The sequence below is a fragment of the Topomyia yanbarensis genome, chromosome 2, assembly GCF_030247195.1.
Source record: "Topomyia yanbarensis strain Yona2022 chromosome 2, ASM3024719v1, whole genome shotgun sequence".
Taxonomy (NCBI): domain Eukaryota; kingdom Metazoa; phylum Arthropoda; class Insecta; order Diptera; family Culicidae; genus Topomyia; species Topomyia yanbarensis.
Window position 1 is genome coordinate 459245494 of NC_080671.1, and position 17924 is coordinate 459263417.

The window sequence follows — 17924 nt, forward strand, 5'->3', positions numbered from 1 at the left end:
ACGTAAAATTAATTTCCATGCCATATAACAAAAAACTAAATCAAAATAAATCTTTGATATTCAATTTATAAAAAAATAGTCGCCCTGAAAAAGACAGTTTTGTTAAACACGGTTTTCACGAACTGTTCAGCATAAGTTCTACTGCAGATGGTGAAACACATAAGAACAGATTTCACTATTATTTATTGATAACAACTTTCTTGAAATCCGTTCCGTTACCATGTATAATTCTTTCCATAATATGACCTTCACTAAACTGTAATGTACCTTCTTCCACTTACTGTACATTAAAAAGAAAGTTTTGAAGCTCTTAGGGAAAAATAACGTGTTTGTGCGACGCAATAAATCAGGCGCACTCCTATTCATCTTTTTAAAATGATCTTGCTTTGACTAATTTGTTATAATAGGCAAGATGGATATAGCGACTAACATTACGTTTGCACTACGAGCTAAAACGTGCCCTAACACTATATGATTATTGAAACATTCTTAAAATCTGTCGTCTTTAAGAGTTATAAGCTGAACTACGAGAACAGTTACCCTATAATGTATATAACTAACGTAGCTACGCATGGAAACTTGAATTGACTGGAGCGCAAATGACTTCCCACTATCCGAAGATTGCGCTCGCCACTTCCATTTCGTATAGTAGGCATGGACTGTATCGAAACATCGGTTTGCAAAAAAATGCGCCCGACTCCAACATCAATGAGTAATATATGCTGTGCACCCGCCGCGGCCGCAAGTAGGCTGTGGATCGCACCTATAAAATGTCTCTCGGTCGACATGGAGTGCATCATTCGGAAGTGACAGTATTCATAGTGGTGATAGCAAAGCTACGCAGAGCAGTTGATTAGCCGATATAGAAATATTCGTGTTTGATAAGATTAGTTGTTTGAGAGTGTCGTTAGAGCAACAACCAGAATGTCGTGTAAATGCTGCGGTAATGCTAGTGAGTAACTTTATAGTCGAAAATTGATCAAACTATACTCTACTCGTGATGGGATTGTAACTAAGTTTTTCGTATTTTCTATAGATTGTCGATGCACTACTTGCTGTGGAGTGGACACACCATGCGAGTCAGGATGTACATGTAAATGTAATTGCAAGACCGGAAAGACTTGCACTAAACCTGGTTGCTGTTAGACGCAATAATTGTACTGTCAGAATCGTGGAAGTTGTTTTTGAACAAATAAAATGTGGTTCTGAACTGTATTACAATGCTCTTTTATTCGACCTTTTGATTAAATATGATTCGGATGAATGCCTAAGTCATAATAAAAATTTGATAAATCGTCGTCCTAAGCATTTTTTGTAATTCCTGTGCAGGGTTGTTACCTCTGACGTAGAACGCATCCTGCGATGTCTTCCAGGAATTCTTAAGGAGAGAAAAGAATCTAACCAGTGGTTATTTTACGTTTTCGCTGTTCCAAAGACTTTGTTGTGTAATGGGCCACAACTTTAATTGAAATTTTTCTCAAAGAATTATTAAATGAACAAAAAAATCAAGAGCTTATTATTTTTACCTTTAAAGAAAAACAATTACTGAACAGATTAGTGCCTATTTCTTAGAGCAGTGCACTGGTTCTCAACCTTTTCGTACCAAGAATCCCTTCGAAATCACCCTGGGTTATTGCAGACCCAGTTTTCAGCATCGATTTTGTATTCTATAGATACATTATTTTCAGTCCGTTGTGTACTTGAAATTCCAATATCCCTTTTTACGCGAAAGATAAGACATCAACTAAGGTGCACTATTTCAATGTTTATGAGATTATTACGTCATTTGTGTATTACTCCCAACAGTAATAACTAGCGTTAGGTAATGTCAGAAACATATTTGAGGTTGATGAGGCCACTTGATGGCACGTAAATCCTATCACAGCAAATCCAACTGCCAGAAAAATTGGATACAAAAACCGTAGTGGACAAGGATAATGCAAGAGTTTCATAGGAATCGGATATATTTCGCCAATTTGAAAACAGGCAATTCTAAAAGCTAGTATCTGCGGCAAACAAGTGCACCGATGACACATTCTTCGGTGCGTGAGAAGCGATTGGTATTTAAATTATTGCTGTTACCCATATTTATAGATTCGAGTTGATTTGGAGTTGTTATTATTGTAACATTCAACAAGTTTTACGTAAATTGTCAAATTAACAGTTGTTATTAAGGTAACATAAGTTTTTTCACTAATCTGATATTATTATCCGGTATTGGAACTACACACGTCTTGAATGTAGTTTCGTTTTTTTTCAAATTTGAAATAACATTAACACTAGCATCAAATTCGCATGATGTCATAGAATCGTTAATAGGACGGACGGCAGATCGGGCCAAAACAGAGGTTAGTTGTTTCACCACAACCACAAATTGCCTACTAGATCAGCATTTTTCAAACAATTTTCGTTAATACATTGAAGTCTTTGAATATCTGAATATTATTGTAAATAATCACAAATCACGTTCAAATGGAATATTTATACAATATACTTTCATATATCTGGGAATACATTTCTAGGATTTTTAGTTTTTTCATTTTGTTTGGGAATTGTTTTACAAACTTCGTTTAGTTTTCAGTGATTATCCCAAGTCATCAGATATAATTCATTTGAGCATTCCATTTTTTGATTTCTAAATTCAACCAACCGAATAACACGTGTCATGTTTAAGTATAAATCTGGCTACCTTATTCTAATAGTCGCATCACAAACTTTCCAACAATTGTACAGTACATATTGGAGGAATCAGAAATCAGTAGCGTTTGGCTCAAATGGCACGTTCCCCATGTTGATCGGAGATTTGTGCCTTGCCAAGAATCGTCTTTTCATCATTTTTCTAATGGGAAGGATTGGGAAAGTGGTAAGGTTAGGAAAATAACGACACAGAACAATTAAAACAAAGCATTCTGCACCCCCGGAGGGATGCTGAACGATCTGCAGGTGCTACAATAGGAGGAATAAAACTTCCAACCCTCGAGTGGATTAGAATTTTTATTTAAGCAGTGATGAATCAACACCCCCGAAGGGATATTGAGATAACAGAACGACAACACCCCCGTAGAGATATTGTCATTCAAATACGGCTAAAACTCTAGCTCTTTACCACACTAAGTTAGGACCAATACCATATCCTTAAATTTCAGCTCTCTGTACATAGGTTCATCTATGTATGGAGAACCAAAAATCCGGATACGTAATTGCATTACTACAGGGCAGTTGCATATCAAATGATATGATGTTCCGTAATCGGATTCACAAAGATCACATGAATAATACTCAGCACGCTGAATAGTAACCATATGATAATTGAGTTCGCAATGTCCAGCTCTAGCCAATTCGTCCGCCCATTTATTTCCAGTAGTACTGGAATGACCGGGTATCCATAGAAGGTAGATTGCATTTGAAATGTTAAGTTCTTCGATTTGAGTCCAATTTGACATGCGATTACTAATTTCGATCTCGAATCTGCCGAACTAAGGGCTTTCAGGGCAGCCTGATTGTCAGAGCAAAAGTAGATTCTTTTGATTGGAATACGGTACAGTATCTACCAAGCGAATGAGATTGGTTTAATCTCATTTCATGACAATAGACATCAGCACCGGCTCGGCCCTCCAACAAAGAACCGTCCGTATAACAAACTACGTATTCTTCAAGTTGTCGCTCCATCCAGCCAGACAGCCATTCCTCACGAAGAGGAATTCTCACATTGAAAGTTCTAAAAGAAAAACTACATGTGAGTGTAAGGTCACTGGGAGCAAGTGTAAACTCATCCCAAGTAACCATTTGGGGGCACAGTCTTGTGTGGCTAGTTACACGATCTATTGGGTTACTGTTCCAGAACTAAATAATCTTAAGACGGTATGCACAAGAAAGTGCTTCTTGTTTCAGAAACACATGTATCGGTTTTATGTTTAAGAATGCCTCGAGAGTAGCAGTAGGTGTTGTCGAGAACGCACCAGTCATCGCCATCAAGACGATCCTCTGAAGATGGTTTAACTTTGATTGTATTGTCATGACTTCTCCCTTCTGCCACCAAACAAGGCACCCGTATGCCAGTATTGGTCTAACAATTGTTGTGTAGATTCAATGAATGTACATGGGTTGTTGAGCTGTCCAATTAAGTTTTGAGTCAAGAATTACCCCAAAGTACTTAACTTGATCTACGACAATAATTTCAAAGTAAAAAACTGCAATGGACGAGCAATCCCTCGTTGCGTGAACAGCACCATTGATGTCAGGAAGGAGGTCAGACTGATCGGTCTAAAGCTCTTTGCCAAGACTACAAGTAAGAACCTTTTTAAAAATAAGTTTGAAGTGTTCATATCCTTTTTGTAGTAGAACTGGAATAATTCCGTCCTTTCCCGGACACTTATACGGAGCAAAACTTTCAATCGCCCATTTGATCAATTCGGTTGTCACAATTCTACGACCCAAGAATCAGAACTACCTAAAAAAAGAACACAGGGGTAGTCGTCAGTGATGGCTCCGTTCAGCCTGGGAAGTTTGTGTCAAAAAGACAGTTGAGTACTACATCTTCGTCAGCTGAGTATTCACCAGCAGCAGTTCTAATGGAACTGACATGAAAGTCTTTCGATTTCGAAAGTAACTTATCTAATCTACTAGTCTCGTTGAGACTTGAGACATTTGTGCAGATGCTTTTGCAACCACTTCGCTCAGAGGATCGAAGGGCATTTATGTATGCTTTGCGAGCCAACTTAAATGCCTCCGACACGTCTCTGGGTCTGTGATTCCAAGCTCTTCTACATAACTTTTTGAGTCAAACATGTTCGGTATTCCACCAAGGTGTTTCTCTAGAAGCACGCATAACTCGAAGCGGACAAGCCTCTTGGTATGCTGCTACTATGAGTGAGCTTGTTTTATCCACGACCTCATCCAAGTCACTTGGAGATTCAATCGCCTAGCCCTCTTCGTAGAGATCCCAGTTCGTAGATTTGGGGTTACGATAGGTGACGATATCTAGCGAGATGTTTGAATGATCAAAGACGATGTACTTATGATCAGATAACGACGGTTCGAGCTCGAGTTCTTCTCTGCCAGCACGTGCAAATGTTGGGCGGTTTCCTGCATTAAGAATGTGCAGATTTGGACTACCTAAGTATTCCATTAATTCGGTGCATCTCAAATTGATATCTGAGCTGCACTAAATTATGTGGTGGGCATTTGCATCACAGTCATATTTACCGTGACAGCACAAATATCGCGAGTTGTGAGGTCGGATATAAGACAAGCGTCAATAGCACTATTCGCAAGTATACATGCACGAGGCATTTCACGTGGATTTGTCATGCCATTTTTGTTGAAAGCTACGAAGACGGGGTTAAGTAGCTTTCCAGCATAGAAGTTTCCTTTATGGAAATACGGTTCTTGAACCAAAGCTATGGAAGCTAAGGAACCCAGTGGATCAATTCTTGGTTGAGATACTTGAACCCGCCGGATGCTACACGGCCTCTAGGCTGGTTTTGTCCTGAAAAAGATAATAGAGTTATCAACCTCCTAGTGGACCACAGACACATATTGGAGGACTATTATTTCGACTAGAATATGGCAAACGGATCGATTTATGAACGAAAGTTTCTACAAAACTGATTCCAAAACGCTCGTATTGTTTAGAAAATTTGCTTCACGAAACGTACAAAACATGCGCTATTCAAAGTCTGCGTACTAATATTTGGAAAATATATTTTGTTTAATACTTTTATGTGATACGGCATCTGCGAAAGCTTTTTTCACCGTAGTTTCTGTTTTTTTACGTAGTTAAAAAGTGTTAGTGCTACCAAAAGTTTTAAAACTAATTTTAACTATTATTATAATAGTAATTTGTTTAAAACTAACAGCTTAATCACAAACTATACAAACACCTAAGAAGATTACAAGTAGTAATCGAAATACCAGGTAAATAGTGAAGTGCAAGCACATTTAACTATAAACAAACATAGTGGAATTAAATGTAGAAAACATATGTAAAGTATGTAAAGTAACACCATTATAATTATCATCACTTTAATGTTTGCTTTTTTTTCTTAGCTTCGTGTATTTCATAATGATCTAGTATTTTTGAGTGTATTTATTAACATTGTTTTCTGCTCTTGTCTGAACTTACAGCAAAACTGAATATTCTAGGACACTTTAAATGGTGAATGATTAGACTAGAACGAGACTATGAGGAGATGAATCTAATTAAATTTTGACAGACCATGTTTTTAGAAAATGATAAATAAGTTCCATGTACACTCAAGTTTTTTTTACGCGGTTTTTTTTTGCGCGGTATTTTTTTACGCGGTTTTTTTTACGCGAATTTTGAAATTTACGCGGTTTTCATTTACGCGGATTTTGAAATTTACGCGGTTTTCATTTACGCGGTTTTTGAAATTTACGCGGTTTTCATTTACGCGGTTTTTGAAATTTACGCGGTTTTCATTTACGGGGATTTTGGAATTTACGCGGTACCCATCAATGAGGTTCCCTTTATCGCGGATTCTTAAATTTAAATGGTCTTCATTTACGCGGATTTTGAAATTTACGCGGTTTTCATTTACGCGGATTTTGAAATTTACGCGGTTTTCATTTACGCGGATTTTGAAATTTACGCGGTTTTCATTTACGCGGATTTTGAAATTTACGCGGTTTTCATTTACGCGGATTTTGAAATTTACGCGGTTTTCATTTACGCGGTTTTCATTTACGCGGCTCGTATCCCCCGCGTAAAAAAAACCTGAGTGTATAGAGGATCGCGGTTAGCCAGGATGTCTCAAACAGGAACATGAATGGTCTTCCTCGGATTTGTAAAGAATCTACTAATTAGAATCTGGTTTCACGATATTCAGCGTACGACCAAACCACATGCTCAATGTCGTTGTAACCATCTCCACAAGTACAATGATTGCGCGGAGATGCGCATCTAAAGAATCACACATCACACAGATGAAGTCCCGACACATATATGCAACCCTATGAACCATGTCTTCGTTGATACTTTAGGGATAATTGAGTGTAGCCACCGTCGCAGATTTCCGTTGTCCCAAGATGCTACCAATAGCAAATGGTAAAAATAGTGTGTAAAAAGCTTTAATCTTTGTTATACTCGCTTGTGCAAAAGTCGTCACGGCATCTGAGCTGGTAAATAAAATCAAATGGCATATACTGTAATCAACAAGCCACCAACCAGGTCACAGTTTCCAAAAAGATGTCGCAACAGTATACCTCTGACTGCTACTCCGTTAGCGATCTGGACTAGCTAAAGTTGCACAGGGAATAAGTAGATAACTACTTGGGAGACATCTTTCAATGTGCAACTCCTGGTAATCCTAAAGTGTCTATTGATCAATACCGGCGCCGGCCAAGCCCGAACGTAAATCGCGGAAGGAAAAGGAAGGAATGGTTAGTCCGATACTTGCTTTTGCTAGAGGCCGTATATACTAATGGATATTTGTTAGTGAGCAGGCACTGTAATTCTCTCTCACTCACGCGAGAAGACGCTTGTCCGATGTCCAACTTTTCCGAGATAAGATGAGTCGCAAAATTCTCCGTTTCCACAAATCGCGTGAGCATATTTTGCCGGATAAAATTTATTTGATTTTTTCCTTCTCATCGGAGAAGGTGGTAATATTTTAATTTCGTGAAAATCAATAAATGCATCAAAATATACACTTAATTTCAAAGAAAAGCGGCAAAGAAGTATGATAGACTTGTTTTTTCGTGTTTTGGAATAGCGACAGCAAGGCAGTGAGCTCAAAAAGGATACCGCGATAAACTCATTCGCTCATTCTCCGGCGATTTTATTTATCCGGAGAAATAGCACGTTGTATTTATCCGGAGATGTTGTGTGAGTGCCAATAACTTTTCGTGTGAAAATGAGAGTTTTTATAGTCGCAGTAGCAAATTATCTGGACGCATTTACTCATATGAACGATAAATGCAATGCCTGTTAGTGAGTATAGTTGGATTCTACTTATTATTTACCGACGCACAGTGGCACGACGAGTGACAAAACCCCAGAAATCAATGTCTTGTAATTCTTTTGTAGATATTTATTTTATTTTTCTCTCCGTTTGAATAGAGATATATCAAAATTTTACTATAATCGGACGAAAAATGAATTTTTAACATGTCGTTGAAGCAAGTGATGTCAAGGATTTTTGTTCAATTCAATTCATTAGAATTTGTAGTACCTTCGAGTTTCAAATGGCGATATCTCAGGAACTACACAGCCGATTGGAGCAATATTAAGTTCATTGGAAAGAAGAATGAATATGCTAAACTATAGATGGGAGATTTTTGTACAAAACTGATTTACGTTTGTCCTGCATCAAAAAAATCCAATTAAAAAGTTTTATATCATATCAGTAATTTATCTTTATATGTCTTCCAATTTTTGCGATGGTCTCCCATGGGTCACTTATCATGAATCTGACTCAAAATTTATTGTAGTTTCAAGATATATAGGGCTCATCTTGCGCATTTTTGCGCCGAAGTTGGTATATCTATGTTTTTGAAAATACCCATATGGAGACGCCCTGTAGCTCATAAATCTCCTTACAAATTAATTGCCTAAACAACATCATACATACTTATCATTTAGTGATTTTTACTAGTTTTGTCAACCATTTCTGCTATCCGATGAGATTGGCTACTATGATTAATGTTTATATTAACCCTTTAACGACCAACGTATTCAAATGGGTTTATATAAAATTAGTCGAAAAAATGAAATATGGAATATCAAAACTGATAGCAGAAATGGATTCAGCGACCCAAAATTAGTTAAAACCTAAAGGTATAGCCACATAGACCAATTTTTATAATTTTATCACAACTTTTTATGAACAGGTGCCACTGTGCGACGCCAGAGAGGTGACTCCACTGGATACTTCGTCTGTTGCCTTCAAAACATAGCGTCAGCTGATTTTACGACTCTTCAGCTCTAGATTGGCGAATGGAATTGAAATGAGCGACATGCGATCAGAATGAAATAACAAGATTATAACAGAACACAAGTTTTGTAACATATTGCGTTATAAATAAGGTCTCGTTAGTAGTGAAAATAACAAAAATGTATAACAAGTAACAATGCGAGATATAGTTTTGAAATATTTCTGTTATATGTTTCTGATCGGACAGTCAAACATTTTTTTTTTTTTGAAATCGGGTTTTTCGGTGCTCGCGCAGTGATTCAAAGCAGCGTATTGAGGTACTTACTTCATTGGAATCAAATCTGTTCATATTGACGGTTTTAGATATTCCACAATATTTGTGGGTATAAAAAGCGACATCTTTTGGTAATATATTTTTTTTAATTTTCATAGTAGGTATATAAAATATTACTTTGGAACGAAAAGAGATAGCGCTTGGCTGTCTTCGACAAAATTGTAGAGAAGAATATATTTATAAACTTTGCTGAAGACTCTGCCAATTACAGTAATCGAGATATGAGACGTTTTCTATGATTCTCTTCTTCTCCTTCAATTCTTATTTTTAATTATATAACGACACAACGCGCTAAAAATGTTCGAAGATATCTTTTACAATTATAAAACACGCAGCTTTACCGAAGAGACCAACTAGTTGTGGATACTTTGTGAAGAGTTATGGACGATTTTGATTTTAATGTAGGCTGTTTTTGAAGCCGTACAACTTCGCTGTAGGTAGAAATTGTAATTACGCTATAAATTATTCTGGTAGGGCTCGGTTTCACCTACAAAACGAAGGTAAAACCATTTGTCCGTTAATACCCGTTCGGAAGTCATACACTATTGAAATCTTTATGTGTGGCTCTCCTGACGTCGCCTGAATGGCTTACCTGACGAGTAGGCGCTGGTGTTCAAAGACGAATTCGCTTGATTTTCTGAGTGGTGTGCACTCCGTGTACTAGTGCGTCTGCTGGAAGGTTAACGTCGATATCGAAAGATTTTCTAACAGGTGATACAGAATTTTATCTCGGTTTGATTTATCGTATGAGTCGGTGATCGAATCGGTGAACTGCGCGTGATCCCTACAAAAAATCCCAACGTCCAAAAAGTCAGAAAATTTCATTAGTCCAGTGCTAAATTAAGTATCTCTTTGCAAAAAAAAGAACACTTGAGGTTTTTGGTATCCCTGGACGTGATGGGTACTCGTTGTTGGAACGCAAATTTGCAAGTCCGAGAGCAACTGGCTACGGCTTTAAGACGCTATCCTTTGGTTTTATTGAGTATTGTTATCGTACTCAGCGATAGCTAACTGACGTATCCGGATTAACAAACGATTTTCGCTTTTGTGGATCATCAGGTATGTTCCCAACACGAATCAGATTGCAGGTCAGTATTTAGCGCTATGGAGACAACACCATCAATCTCCACTGCTCGTGCAGATACGTCGGCGCGATAGTTCCACGTTGGAGAGTTGCTTCGAGCAATCTGGTTTGCCTGGTCGAAGACATTCATTATCACATTTACCTTATTTTCTCGAACACGGCCGGGTAACCGAGCAAATTCTCATGGGTTCAGACACCAAATAAGCTCTTGAAAAGACCATGAATATGGTCCGTACCAAGTTTCACAACCACCAAAACACCATCAAATGGTCTCAATAAACCATAAATACATCAAAATATGGTTTTTATATGGGATTTATCGGACCATGGTGCTGGCGTTTTCATGGATTGACCCCATTTAAAACACTATCAAAACACCAAGCAGTGGGGGTGAAATTGGACCATGACCATGGGGGTATTATGGGCTTTTCGTTTGCTCTGGTAGTTGGTGGTTATGTTCCGATAAAGTTTCAATAATTGCGCAGATTTAATGTAATGTAAACCAAAAATATTATCAAGCAAAAAAAATATTTCAAAAGAATATTTCAAAGTATAATACAAAATTATCAGTGCATAATCCCGATCATTTAACACAAGAATTTCGTTATTTCATGAAATAATGAACTCGACAAACTGAATCGAATGATATATGTTACTCGGCCAACCGGGTCTCCGATAAAAAGTCGGTTTTCAGAGCAATTGCAATACCTTTTCTATTGAGAAAGGCAAAAAGAATTAAATAAATAGTTATTTCTTTCAGTTCAATGACAGTTAGGCACTTGAGCATGAAGGTGAACTTGTGCGATAACCCCCGGTTGCTACTCCGTTATTGATCGGTAGTAGTTGAAATTGCACAGAGGATCAATATATGATAATGTCTGGGTAAAACAAATCATCCTTCTATGTAGAACTTCTGGTCCAGTCAAGTTGTTTATTCATCAATTCCGACACCGGTCAGACCCGAACGTAGCTCGCAACAGGCAAACGAAGAAATGTTAGTCCGACACTTGTTTTTGCTAGAAACCGTACTCCACAAGCCCGGCCTCAAGCAGACTCATTAGGTACCTCAACTATGTTTAAGGAATATCGTAACGGCGATAAGCAAGAAAATGTCTAGAAACATACTTAATTCAAATAATATTTACTCACAACAAGCTAGCAAAAAGAAAAGTGTACAAAAAGGTCAAAACTAATGATTAACAGTAGTAAACAAAGTGTGGTTACAATTCAAAACTATCGATTGTTTTCGCGACAAGAATGACATAATTTTGAGCGGCCCAAAATAAGCATTTAGTGTACTGAAAATCTCATTTCGTATGACGGATATACTAGCAACTTGGCGCACGCTTACTTTGTTACTATTTTAGCAACTAGAAAAACAAGCACGCAGTTTTAACACAAATAGATTAGAAAAATGAATTATTTCTTATGAATTCACTACAAAAAGTAGAAAGTCTGAATATTGTAGGAAATTCTCACGACATGCAAAGTGGGAGGACTCCAGCCCCTTCAGTTCAACGTCATTTACATTCAACTAGATGAACCGAATAAATAGAAATATTTGAAGTATTCTACTTCAATAGATTAATATCATAGAACAAAAACACTCAATTCATATTTCAAACTCTCTCTAACTACAACCTAACCACTTTTCGGTTGCATTCCGTGCCTCCATTCATCACAAAATTTCTTCATTATGTGCAACAAATATGTGCAATATATATGTGTTATCAGATAGTGCACGACCGAAAGTGAATGAGCATGTAACGTTAAATTGAATGAATTACTCCATGCTACCCAGTACAATGTCTCCTCACGCCTGATAGATATGCAACTTGTACTGCGCATGCGCGAGTTTTTTACGTCGAGAAAAGGGGTGTAGGGAAACTATTCCTCATTTTGGGCGTAGAATGGAACTACTCCTTATAGATACTGAAAATGTCTTAGGTAACATTTTGTATATTCCGTCCAAATAGTTTGATTTCAGTACTTTACACTGTAATCCTATTGTTCAGTTGTTTTGGTTGTAATTTTTAAAATTGCATCCACAATAACTACGATTTAATGATTTACCCCACTCTACCCTGTGCGACAGACATGAAACGAGCGGAAAGGTGTGAAATTGAGTTTTCGCCAACCGTTGACAACAGCAAACACACCAATACAGACGAGCCTTTCTCCCTTGAGCAAACACAGAAAGCGTCCTAACGTAGTAGCACTGTTGCGCCTCCAGGGTATACCCACTCTGACCTCCTTCGCAGTGTTTACTAGGATTCCGTGGCTGGCGCAACCATCGAGGCAGACATAAAAGTCATTGCTAATCGTGTTCACCCAGTAGGCTTCAGCCTTCCGATCGTGTTGTTTGTGCTAAACGCGTCCCCATAGGCATTTGCGACCATGCCAACCACCTGTAAGTTTCGGCTACGAAACGATACCAACAAGGTGTACTACTGTGGTGAAAAATTGGACGGCAGCATTGACCTAACGTTTTCTGAGACCAAGAAATTGAACGGTAAACATAAGTTTTTTTTCCTTCCTGCTTTGTTAAGTTCAGATGCTGCTGTGTGAAAGCTCTAAGGGGTGGGGTGAGAAAATGGGCGCGACTGTCTGGTTTGCTTCGCAAACGGCATACCTACCAGGCGCACTAGAACGCAATAGAATGGTTGACGCGTATAATGTAAAAAGAATGCCAAAAATTTAGGGATTATTGTTTTATTTTTTTTTTCACAGGAATAAAACTTATTATAGCTGGCGTTGCTCACGTAAAATGGATACAGCACCGAGGCCCCAATCGTTATAGTACCACTTTTAAGGGCAGTGAAGCTTGCCTACACTCGGAAATTGATTTGCTGCGAGCAGATGGTACGGGAAGAAAATCCTTGATTCAATTAAATATTTTTAAAGTTAATTTACCTTTAGGTGACTCGATGGACGTTCCAGCCGGGAAGCACACGTACAGCTTCGATTGCCCTCTGCCGGAATCACTGCCGGCTACCTTTGAAGGGAAGCAAGGTCGCATCCAGTACATAATCACTGTGATTTTACAACGTTCCTGGAAGGCAGATAAGATATTCACGATTGAATTTATAGTGTTACGAAGGGTGGATCTGAGTGCGGAACCACCCTCGATTCGTGGTCCGGCACGGGTTGAGATCAGTAAGGCGTTCCGTTGTTGGCCCTGCCGAACTGGTCCCTTGATAGCCACGTTGCAAACTTCCGCTACAGGGTATGTCCCCGGACAGAGAATCGCCCTGGTGCTGGAGGTTAACAATGGAAGCAATTCGAAGATTCAGTCCATTCATCTCAAGCTGGTGATGGTGGTTACGTACACCAGCGATACGCCTCGAGTGAAGCTGAAGATCGACCGCGAGGATGTAGTTCAGATTGAACTCGATCAGACAGACGAAAGCGATGAGGTGAAATACGAGGAAAGCCTGATAGTACCCCAGCTACCGGCTTCCAGTGGAAGTGATAGTTGCTGCAAAAAGATTAAAATCGAGTACGAGCTGGTGGCGGAACTGGAGGTTGGTGCAGTGCATCAGCTGCTGAAGTTAACCATTCCCGTCGTCATTGGAACGATTCCACTCAACGGAGACCGGCGTGAGTCGACTATCATGGAACTGGAATCATAAATACGCAGCGATCAACAGTGAAAGTCTGGTTTTAGGTTATAGTTACCTATTTGTTTTTGGAGTGCTTGTTAACATTATACATACACATATTATTTATAGCGATATTTTGCAAAGTGTTGTCACGTTTGCTTGTTAATGTTGAAGTGTCACAATGATAATAATAACCATAATACGCTCATTCCAGTGTATATTTACATAAATATATTATGAAGAGGCTATGACCACCAGGTCAGTTGTTCACTGCTCATACGATAGCTTTTTCGTTTTCGTTTCTCGAAAGTCCTGTCTTATACTGGTATAATTATTAACAAGTTCAGGTAGTCTAAACACAATGCTCTCAAAAACGGAAATGCTCAATAGAAAATAACACAAGCCTTAATTAATATTAAATGGCTTAAAATGCTCGAGTCGTCCTATGGTTATTTTTGACTTAAATTAAAGTCATAAAGTAGCAGTCATACCAGTTTTTGGGGGTCTGACTTTTCGATTATCTGAAAGGCCAGATAAAGTAAAAGTCGATTAATATATTTTTTGCTTTAGCTTTGATAATCCTAGACCAGATAACTAGGTGCCCCTCTCTATAAGCTTTTTACGCGTGTGTATCGCGTTTACATATCATCGCACAACGTTGAGATTGACGGTGTTGTCAGCGGACCAAGTCACTGGCAAGGATATGTGTGACCAATGACAACATGCTTAAGATGACCAATGTATTGGACTGTAATCAGTTGTGCTCAGTATTACTTGTAGGGGAAAATCTTCCCATTGACTTCTATAGCGTTGCTTGTCAAACGAACAACAAACATTGTATTGGTTCTGTGCACCCACCCACCCCCGCCGCCTGTTGCCTTCTCCGCAGCTGGTTTTAGGAAACCGTAACTCACACTACGTTTAATGGGTAACCATTTTCAATGAAAATTGATCCTCTATGATATACAATCTCAAACAAGCAAAAGTTCGGAAAATACTTCAAAAGTATACTTAAGCTGTTATGATATTTGAAAGCTGCTTAAATCGCTATTATAAATAATAACGTTTAATTGGGAGAATTACTTAACACCAGAAGCTTCAGTAGCTCTCTACAAACTTTTGATTGCTTGGGATACATGCGACAAATTGAATACGGTAATTTTAAATACAGGTACAGATTGCCTTATCACACGTTCTCGACACTAACTATTGATTAGAAAGAAATGCGATGATTTCCTCTACTCTTGTTTCGATGAAAGAGCTGCTTCCGACCGAAGAATATGAGTACTTCGCTGGTTTGATTCTGGAAGCACCAGAACAAGATAAGTACTCTTTGAAATACGGCCAGGAATATCCGATGAACCTTACACAGTGACACACTTTCAACTACACCATACAAAAATGTTGTACTGATAATGTTTAGTATACTATACGGTGCAGATTTTTTTTGCATGGTGAATAACATGGAACAATACATCGAGTACGATAACATTATCACCAAGATTCCTGTTTATATCGATAAGGATATTACGGGAAGTCGCCTACATGATTTGGCACCGCGCATTTTTAAAATAATAAAAGGAAATCATATCGAAATAAAGATAAGTGGAATCCCCTGGAGAAAGTTTTTCCCCGGTATTCTTAACAGGGCTCATATGGTTAGAATGCAGCTACCAACTTATTCCATCTTACTTGACCTACGAATGCAAATCTGCTCGAGGTATCACCTACATTAAAGAACCCTGTGCCCATACCCAGGGTAGACGCCCACGAGTCGCACCATATGTCAAAACTGCTAAGGAAAATGGATCTACTACAACCAGAGTCGGAAAATGTTTTTTTTTTCATTTGCCAAAATCAGGCGAAACTGACGAAAGAACGAAGCTTCTATCCATACCACTAGCACTTTGCGAAATCGAAAATGAGACAACGGGCCAGGACAAAGCAAGCATGTAGCAGAGCGTTTTCATTATTCTCTCCGCACGCTCGTTTTCGCTTTGAGATTCAGAATGATATTGGTAACTTAGATATTGAACTTACTGCTGGGGAAACGAAAATACACTAGCAATGATATTTATTTGTCGATGCTCGATTCTGTAAATTTGCGAGCTAATGGTGGTATTGTAAGACGGAAGCCTGATCGGTGTGCATATTTCTCATTTAAACTATGTTCTAGTTGCATTATTAGATGCACATTGCATTAATTTCATTTAATGAATGAGAATCGCAAATTACTGAGCATGCATCAAAACTGAAATTCCAAATCCAATAACAATTTTGAGGTAATCACGTCAAGCTAAGAAAACGAAGCTTTCTAAATCAAATTAAAGTCGCTAAACTCGAAGATAATGCTTGTTTCCTTCTCCAAATAAACGTGGTCGAGATTCTTTTGAAAAAATGTTTTGGATGCTCATTTGTTTCGTGTGAACATCCGATCGACAACAGTTCGAAAGCTAGTGATCTACCCTTTCCATAAATGTTCGAGCAAACAAAGATTATTGACAAGACTCATAGCGGCAGCTTTACGGTGCCCTGGATCTTTTATATGTTGTGCTGCTTCAGGGGGTCATTTAATTCTCTCTTGTTTTTCACTTATGGTAGACCAGTGCAAATCCGTCGTCATTGTTGTTGCCTTCCATGTCCATTGCTTAGAGTTGATTTTGAGGTGCCGAGTGCTTCTTTTGCAGTTTATTGTGGTCTAAATTGCTGCAACCAATTTGGCTACCGTTTGTGGTTGCCTGAACTCTTTTTGGGTTGGTTTGGCGTAGATGAGTTGGCAATTGGTTGAGATACATTCTCCTCTGCATCTTCCGTACAATATTGTCTATGATGTGCTGTCTAATTACAGCCCTTGCATGTAGGAATTTGCCTCTTAGGGACCATTCATAAATAACCCTACCCAGGACCCTCCCCCTGAATCCGCCGATGGCGTAGTTTGTTTAATTGTAGTTCCATGAGTTTTGAGTTTTGTAGCAAAGTAGGAGGGAACAGGTCTTTCGACACACATCGTCCTACAAAACGCCGTAAGGTGTACCCAGGAAGAAGCAACTCAACTTGTGCAACTTGCTCAGGAGGGGTACGGGGTGATAGGTCATGTAACCTTACATCTATATAGTAATTTTCAATATAGACGGGAATCTTTATTTCAACGTTGTCAATTTCAACCACATGTTTTAAGTTGCTCTGTCAAACGAAACGCTCGGCTTGGGCTAACGTGTTGAATGATATTAATACTGCATTGCGAAGATGACGATACTGAAGGTACTCCACTTCCGAACGCCTAGCTGCATTTTCACTTCACGAAAACTCGGTTGTATCGAACAAAATGTAAAGTCAACGACCGCGGTGTTGGGTCTGAGCAGAGCTTTTTCGTTAACTTTACTCATGATGACAAGGATAGTCAACTGTTTCCTTTGTTCTCGAAACATTGCACACTAGATCGAGAGGCCTGTTGTTCACTTGGCTCGATTGTAGGTCTGACTCCGGCCGAAGTAGCAAGTAGACTGTAGCAACCAAAGTTGAACAAGTATAATTTGCGACCGCTTGTAACCTTGAAGATATACATTATAATGGTTCAATTTTTGACTTTTAGCTCCACCAGGCTCTACTGATTCCTTTTATGGTCCTTAGTAATTGTGCAAATTTTGGTACCGATCGGTTGTGTCTACCATCCAAAAATTTCAAAATTTCTATGGAAATTTATATGGAACATTGAAAATAAATTCTTAAAAAATCACCTCATCAATCAATTAATCAGAATTCTATTTATTTCTAAAGGTATTCTTCTGCTGAACACATTCGGGGAACATTGTAAGTTTATGAAAATTCGCTGAGAAAAGTTATTAACTAAAGAAGCAGCATGACTTCAAAACAAGTGGATTTTATTATTTATCATAGCAACACTGTTCGAAAAGCTGTAACTTCCATTCGCGAGCGGTGGGTGGCAAGTCTAGTTTACACTTGTATAACGATGGAGCTATTCAAGCAGGGTTGCTATGATTAATAATAAA

The 17924-nt window shown here is 38.5% G+C and overlaps 1 protein-coding gene and 1 long non-coding RNA gene across 2 annotated transcripts; both read left to right on the forward strand.

The window, feature by feature from the left end:
* The first annotated feature begins 683 nt into the window (after positions 1–683).
* On the forward strand, positions 684–1215 carry LOC131685938 (uncharacterized). Its single transcript, XR_009304891.1, has 2 exons — positions 684–952; positions 1037–1215. It is a non-coding gene; the product is annotated as an uncharacterized LOC131685938 (long non-coding RNA).
* An 11323-nt stretch (positions 1216–12538) lies between these two features.
* Positions 12539–14191, forward strand: LOC131685930 (arrestin domain-containing protein 17-like). Its single transcript, XM_058969967.1, has 3 exons — positions 12539–12824; positions 13043–13174; positions 13232–14191. Exons 1-3 carry the CDS (start codon positions 12710–12712, stop codon positions 13942–13944), a joined length of 960 nt encoding a protein of 319 aa, XP_058825950.1. The 5' UTR covers positions 12539–12709; the 3' UTR covers positions 13945–14191.
* Positions 14192–17924: the final 3733 nt, after the last annotated feature.

Bases quoted from the DNA above. Each gene is read 5' to 3' on its own strand.
- LOC131685930 (XM_058969967.1), top strand. From the start codon at position 12,710: ATGCCAACCACCTGTAAGTTTCGGCTACGAAACGATACCAACAAGGTG. The intron at 12,825-13,042 runs GTAAACATAAGT...TTTTTTTCACAG, and splicing joins TGAGACCAAGAAATTGAACG to GAATAAAACTTATTATAGCT. The intron at 13,175-13,231 runs GTACGGGAAGAA...ATTTACCTTTAG, and splicing joins TGATTTGCTGCGAGCAGATG to GTGACTCGATGGACGTTCCA.